The sequence below is a fragment of the Perkinsus marinus genome (genome assembly GCF_000006405.1).
Source record: "Perkinsus marinus ATCC 50983 genomic scaffold scf_1104296928644, whole genome shotgun sequence".
NCBI classification, from domain to species: Eukaryota; Perkinsozoa; order Perkinsida; family Perkinsidae; genus Perkinsus; species Perkinsus marinus.
Window position 1 is genome coordinate 1 of NW_003216735.1, and position 7,375 is coordinate 7,375.

General features: G+C 46.4%; 3 protein-coding genes across 3 annotated transcripts; 2 read left to right on the forward strand and 1 right to left on the reverse strand.

The window, feature by feature from the left end:
• Positions 1-1,164: 1,164 nt before the first annotated feature.
• Positions 1,165-2,712, forward strand: Pmar_PMAR001913 (Ribokinase, putative; the record flags this gene model as incomplete). The annotated part of the gene is made up of 5 exons (XM_002788178.1): positions 1,165-1,501; positions 1,548-1,645; positions 1,762-1,806; positions 1,856-2,343; positions 2,395-2,712. 5 exons carry the CDS (start codon positions 1,165-1,167, stop codon positions 2,594-2,596), a joined length of 1,170 nt encoding a protein of 389 aa, XP_002788224.1. The 3' UTR covers positions 2,597-2,712.
• A 630-nt stretch (positions 2,713-3,342) lies between these two features.
• On the forward strand, positions 3,343-3,647 carry Pmar_PMAR001914 (hypothetical protein; the record flags this gene model as incomplete). Its single annotated transcript, XM_002788179.1, has 3 exons — positions 3,343-3,357; positions 3,409-3,512; positions 3,554-3,647. The coding sequence occupies 3 exons, from the start codon at positions 3,343-3,345 to the stop codon at positions 3,645-3,647; spliced, it is 213 nt and encodes a 70-aa protein (XP_002788225.1).
• Positions 3,648-5,866: 2,219 nt separating this feature from the next.
• Positions 5,867-6,939, reverse strand: Pmar_PMAR001915 (hypothetical protein; the record flags this gene model as incomplete). The annotated part of the gene is made up of 5 exons (XM_002788180.1): positions 5,867-5,972; positions 6,016-6,105; positions 6,156-6,323; positions 6,375-6,633; positions 6,681-6,939. 5 exons carry the CDS (start codon positions 6,937-6,939, stop codon positions 5,867-5,869), a joined length of 882 nt encoding a protein of 293 aa, XP_002788226.1.
• Positions 6,940-7,375: the final 436 nt, after the last annotated feature.

Sequence of the window (7,375 nt, forward strand, 5' to 3'; positions counted from 1 at the left end):
CCTTACGGGTAGAACCACGTTGTAGGTGTTCTCGGTAGTCAGCAGACCCGAGTCGGGAGGTTTCCGTCGGACGGAAACCGGACTCGCACCCGGCGGTCTGATAGACAACGGACGACGTGTTGTTAAGTGCCTAAGTTGACTCCCAACTAAAGCTTATCCAAGGCGCAGAAAAGCCTTTGTATATGCGTGCAAATGTGTAAGGGCATAGCTAATAGCTTAAGGGCACAAATAACTTAAAGAGTGCAAGGATAACCATTCTCAGTTACTTACACTAAATAGATGAGGAGAAATGCAATGGTGCACACAGAGGGCCTGTTTCACAAGGATACTTAATTTAAGGCGCCTTAAATTTAGGAGCAACTTAAGGAGTTACTTAAGGTATACTTAAGAAGTACTCAACTCATTTCACAACGTTTAGAAGCAACTTAAGGAGCTCCTTAACTTAAGGCGTACTTAAGTATTCCTAAAATTAAGGCGCCTTAACGTATTTACTGAAGTAGTGAAATAGGATGTCCTAATTACTCAAGGTATACTTTAGGCGTTATTTAAGTTTAAGGCGCAATTTGCTCCTATGAAACAGGCCCAGAGTGACTCAGCTAAAGAGACATAATGCTCAACTACTGCCTGATTACAGCATATAACAGAGTAAATCCCTTAACCTAACCAACTGGGCTGCACCACGAAAATACACAATGATTTATGGCGTGCTACGGTCGCAACTTCGTTTACTTTCGAGCCTTTGTGTGTCTTGGTTCACTCGTGATTCCGAGACTGCTAATCGTCACTACGAATCACCAAAGTATCACGACCTCTCACATATCACTCTGCTTTCACCCTCAATCGCAAGTGAATGTCTAGTCTACACTGTCGACCAAACATTCAAACCTTTATTCTGTGAGTACAACGCCTCGAACAACGGCAGATTCAATTCTTGTTCGACTTGGGATGAGTTGTAGCTTCGCCGGTGATGAGCGAGTGGTATCGCACATATCTTTATGGAGAAGCAGGAAAGCCAACGCTAAAGCTTGGATATGTAAATATCGGACAAAGTCATTGTGACACATGATGCTACTAGCTTTACCGACCATTTGCTCATACGAGTAATAGACTTTTGTCATTGTAATGCTTCATCATGTTCAGTTTCTAGTTGTTGTTATTCTTGCTATGTCCTCCGACGACTGTTGTAACGATCGAAGAGAGAACTGTCTGGTGACAGTGGTCGGGTCTCTGAGTGCGGATTTCACATTCCGTTGTAGATTACCCAGATTACCAAAGCCTGGTGAGACTGTACCCGGTGATAAGTTCACTCAGAGTTGGGGTGGTAAGGGTGCCAACCAAGCAGTTGCTGCTGGCATATTACTCTCTACTAACGACTCCGATACGCCGATGGTCCAGATGATAGGGTGTGTGAGTGCTGATGACGGTCTTGGAACTGCATACAAGGAGCATCTCAAGGAAACTGGTGTTGGTGCGGATTACCTAAACCTCTTACCGGGAACTAGTAGGATCATGTAGTCATTGATCTATTGTATATGAACCTTCGTTAGGTACCGGTGTGGCAGGGATTATCGTATCAGGAGCAGCTGATGCAGAGAATAACATAGTGGTGGTCCCGGGCACCAATGGAATGTTAACTCAAGCCATGGTAATAATAGGAGATATATTTTCTTGCTTGCGTTATTTGTTGGAATATGGCATAAACTCGATATACTCTAGAATGTATTTATGCACACCATCGACACGCCATAACTGTATTGTCAGATTAGTGGCTGTCGTGAAGTAGCCAAGGCTATCGAGACATCGAAGGTAATTAGGATTCGTATATCGTGCTATTGAGATATGCTCTCATATATAGGTGTTAGTACTCCAATGTGAGGTTCCAGTTGATGCTGTAGTAGAATCCCTTCGAGTAGCATCTAAGTCCTCCAATACCCTCTCACTGCTCAACGCAGCTCCAGCCCCTGTAGTACCTGGGCAGCAACTGCCTCGGGAGGCTCACAAAATGGTTGATATATTGGTTGTCAACGAGGAAGAGGCTGCGGCTTTAGACCATCTACTAAGCGGCAAGAATGAGTCCTCCGCTGACGTTACGGCGGACCCCAAAGCAGCAATAGCCATGGCTGATAGGCTGTTGAAGAGTTCCGGGACCAAGTGGTTATGTATTGTGAGTCTGGGTGGTGCTGGATGCGCATATGCTTGCGTGGATGGGAGTAGCGGTGCATTGCCGTGCCCTAGTGCTCCATCTGATAGGGATAAGTACTGTACATCGACTGTAGGAGCTGGAGACTGTATGGTTGGCAGTATGGCTGCTTTGCTCGCTTCTGGGGAGAAGAATCCTACAAGGTGAGCAGTTTCGTGGAGACTGAGGGTAATAGTGGATATTCCTGTATTCAGACTCTGTAAACTCTCTATGAGTGTAGCGACTCAAGCTGTTTTCGGTTGCCCTAGTAGAGCTAGAGGGGAACATGTTTGCACATGCAATGCCCCTGGGAAGACCCGTAATGCGGGAATGATTCACGATCGATATCCCAAGCTCCAACAGTGTAATGTGGAGGTCCAACAAGTTATCAACAAACACCTTAACCGCCATCATTAACCGCTACCATTCTTAATTGTTTAGTTGTTGTTGTTGCAAGTGTATCTGTTTTATTATTGTATGGTGATGATGATTCTGGTCCTGTTATGATGATGACCGTGGTTATCCACTACCAACTATAGTGATTTTCTGTCTAGTAGTATCCCACTCGTGGTTGTGTTGGATAGTAATAAACAGTGGGGGACGATGATCATAGGCATGCTCAAAAGGTTGATAATAATAAAAGTTGGGTGCATGGATGCAATAGCGGATTTGAAGGTTGTAACGGGCCGATTGAGGCAATTACACGCAGAAGTTATACGCGATGATAGCAATCGGAATAGGGAAATCCATGGCGCTAAAAGGTAGGGGGTCTGGCGGGTAGCCGCCATGTTGTCGGAAAGTTCATCAGACTGGAGTATACACGTCTAGCTAATGCGAGACGGAGGAGTTTTATGGAGGATATGAGTAAGTTGGACGGATCTGTCAAGGTTGTTGTGTGATATCCCACATAGTAAGGGAGAGTGTAGGGGTATGATCAGGTGATGACTCCGAAAAGCGTGGAGAAATAGCAAGGACGTTACTGAGGGCGATGGTTGGCGAAGGTATCCTCCGACCTGCAATGAGGCTATAGATATACGCTGTCAGACGGTGATGATGATTCGAAGAGCATTGGTCATCTATCGAGGTCGTCTAGTCTTAGTAGCGATGTGATGAATGATGTCACATCGTATGCTGACCTTGCACGGTGTCTGAATGTGTATATGATGGAAACTGGCTCGGTAGGCTCCATTGTGCTGCCCGTCCATTACATCATCATTATCGATCATCAGGCCCTCTATGATGTCAAGAAGGCCATCGGTGGTGCCCGAACAGGTCTAGCGAAAAAGGCAGGTTATACTATTGTGCCGAAGAAGAGGAAAAATACTAGCAAAAAGTAGGATGGTCATATACGTTACACTCGAGCACTCGGTTTAGGTCTAAAAAGATGGAGAAGCTTTTTCGTGGATGGGCGAAACATAAGGTTACCAAGGAGGAAATCGGTAGACATGAGGTTCTCTTCGGTCCTTGATACTCGTATTACCACCTCTGTATTGTAAGTTGAACTGCAGAAGCAACTGGCCGCTCTGAATGAAGCTGTTCGGATCGCTTCTGGATCCTCTAAAGAAATGACCGTGGAAGTCGGAAACAGTAGGCGTGTTAGCCGCATGCAGCCTTCATGGTGGAAAGCCGTTGAGACTATTGAGTAGGATTCTGCTATAGGGGTTGGGGGAATGACCTTAGTAGATATGATCCTGATGCACCGAATGCTCTGATACAATCTGCTAAGAAAGGTTTCATCTTAAGGTTGTTGAAGCGGAAGTTAGAGCAGAAGGAATTGCAGCTTAGTGGTGAGGCTTCGTAGGATTGGTTATAATGGTATATACAACGGGCCAGTGGTTGGAGGGGGGGCGATTATCCTACACTAGGAACCAAAATGGACAAGGCACAACGGTCAGAAATCGCCGAGCTGAAGCAGGTCATTCAAGCCCTCGAGCACGGGACCCCACTTCCAAAGGCAAGAAGACATTCCACTCATCGGGAGCCATTAATATAAATCTATTATCTACAACAAGCTCAATGAAGATCCGTTGATGCGATTACACAAACAGCTGTGGTTTATGATCAGGAGCGCTTCAAGTCTATTTGCGCCTTCAGCGAGGGTCGAGAGCATCTTACAAGAGAGGAAGTGGAAGCGTAGGTGAAACCATGCTCATTTTACAACTCTGTACATCGGTCATTATCACCTTGCTCTTGCTAACATACTGTAGTATGTTGCCGCTCACGCAGATCAACACGCGCGGCGATCGAGGAATCCAAACGCCTACGAATCCAACTAGCACAGAAGAAACACCTGATTAGTGTGGCCGAGAAGACTATACAAATGATCGATAAGGGAATGGACCTTCTCGAACCATTACAGCGAATCTTTGGAGGTGCGACGAGTAGCATCTTCAGAGGTAAACTATTATCACCTCGCCATCCCCTATACTCTGTAGTCAGGCTCCAAACCTAGAGATGGTGGCGAGTCACGTCCAGTGAGGAAAGAGGGAGAAGCAGGGGACTCGGTTATTACTGAATTATCGACCGAGAAGAAGGTGGATTATGGGGACGAGCGAGGTTGATTTCCGATCCGGACAGCTCCCTGCCTACAGGTGGTATCCTTCAATTTCGGAGGAGCTAGTCGGAGGGGCGTCAAGGAAGTAAAAGATGTGGACTCTGGTGGTCAGATGGCCCCCAAGGTGGGCAGTTGGATTGCCGCTTGCCTGTATGATAAGGATGCACATGATGTTATTTTGTAGAGAGTTTGTGGTCACATGATGAATCATTAGGTCGGAATACTACGTCGAACGAGTTGATGGAATAACAGCCGTACACTGTTAATTGTGTTGTCATGGAGGATTGTTGTAATGATGGCATGCTACATCCTTTCACATTACTAACAAGTCTCGTTGGGTTTATGCTAACGTTGCGAGTCGAAACTAAGATGCGGCAAGTTCGGACAGAAGGGAGATTATTCTACGAGGAAAAGGAAATGAACTACAATGGAGTGATTAGGGATTAGATTGTTGCCAGGGCTGTGTTCGCGAAGTTGGTGTGTAGCTATTTTGGCAACAAAGGGACTCTTGCTCATTATCTACTACCTCAATAACTCGGATCATTTAAACGGTGTAATAATCTTCTTGCAATGATAGAATAGTAAGGATATCGTCAATGTTACTCAGCAGGGGAACTGTCAGTACTGATGCTGCTACTCGGTGGAGAGGCAGCGGCGCTTCCACCATTCTCGAGGTTACCAACATTCGCAGTAGTTGAGGTAGGAGCTCGGCGATGATGCCGCACCCCACCACCGAACCGTGGAGGAAGGCTAGGTTTATGTGCTGTCTCTTGATCAGCACTATGAAGGGAAGTCTGCCCGAGGGACATCACATAATATCCACTTGAATATGCATTCCCGCCGCTTACCGCTCCCGGACTATTATTACGACTACCCAAGCCAGCACTGAGCCCACCGCCCCATACGTTAGCATCTGGACTTTCCGGTGACCCTTGTTCATGTTGTTGGCTTTGAGTGGGTGAGAGAGTACCACCATATCTGAGGTACTCATAGTACATCCCTATAGTCAGCTACCTAACGACGACTCACATTGCAACCCGTCGACGTTTATTCTCAATGTCATTCGAATCCTTTGATACCGTCATCCCTGACCTGAACTTCCATGCTGCTTTGTGGCTCCACAAGAGACATGATCACTTATAGGCCTCCATTTCTGCCTCTATTGAGGCAACCCTCAATTCAGCCTCAGCCACCTCGAACTGTTCCTCTATTCCACGCTCACACAGTGCCGTCGCTTGCCTGAAAATGTGACGTTGAGGATGTCGAATAGGTCGTAACCTACCTGATAGCAACGTCGATAACAGCTGCAGTGGTGGTATCACAGTAGTCATAAGCGGCTTTTAATTTGGGATCATCCAGGACACAAGCCGGCCTGAATCACAGTGAGTCATTCCTCGAGCATTATAGTAGGTTGCACCATACCCCGGAGGAGCGACCAAATCGTCTAGACTAAGCTCCTTGAAAACGGGCTTCGCATTAGTGGAGTCCTCTTTCTCAGTCTCCCCTTGGGATGACCGAGAGGCATCATGCTTATCTGGATCAGTTTTAACGTGTTGACCGCTTCCATCACTAGGAGTTGATCGATGTTGGCTGAACAATGTTCAAAGCCTTAGATGACTCCAACAATAAATCCTTTCTTACACTTCAATCTCCTTCATACCATCACTCCTGCTACTGTTAGCAATACCACTAAGCTGATGGCCTTCACTTTTCATCATTGACGATATTGGGTTTGCACTGGCTAGATACTGTTGAAGTTGTTGTTCGGGTGCCATCACTCCTCCTGGTACCTTGATGACAGAATTATGAGGATACCACAACCTGCGACCGACCCCTGGCTGCGAGCCAAATGCTTGGGGTTGTTGTTGCATGAGAATGCTGCTGCCTGGCGTTGGGAATCCTGAAAAGATGTCTCCTAGTCTTAGTAAGATGAATGATAGTAATTACCAGGGAAGCCAGAGGGCGGCGGAAGGGTGGGGTAAGCAGCCATAGGAGGATTGGGTATAAGAGGGATGCCAGGCATCATACCATAAGGTGGCATCATGGGGTATGTCACTGGTAGAGGCCCTGGTAAGCCCTGTGGTGGGAGGGGTGATGGCGTCGGCTGGATGGTAGAACCGAACGGGGGCAGAGGGGGCTGTGGTTGTTGTTGCTGCGAGTTGTTGTTGTTGTTGTTGTTGATGATGTTATACGGGTTATAGGACATTATAACCGCAAGGATGTCATCATGAAAACGACACTGTAAGGATACTGACGAGTGTGCTTACCACGGCCTGAAATTAATACGTATGCATCATTCGGAAACAACAATGGGCAGAGTGGATATAAGAGGGATAACTCCATGAATATGGGGATAATAGCTATTACACTTATCGTCATCATCATTACTCATATTACTAGCACCACTGAACGAACCTAACAGCTGTTAGCTTGATGGTAACCTCGCATACCCAATATGTCCACCATGATGCCCTCCCTAGGCTGTTACATGTCTTTAATATGTCTTCTGTTCACTTGAATGATTGGATCATGTAAGATAATCGTCTGTTGACCATCATACCCAATGTTCTTGTTGTTGTTGATGCCATCATACTCTATGAGTCCACATATCTCCACCTGCCATTGCTATTACCAGCATCTCA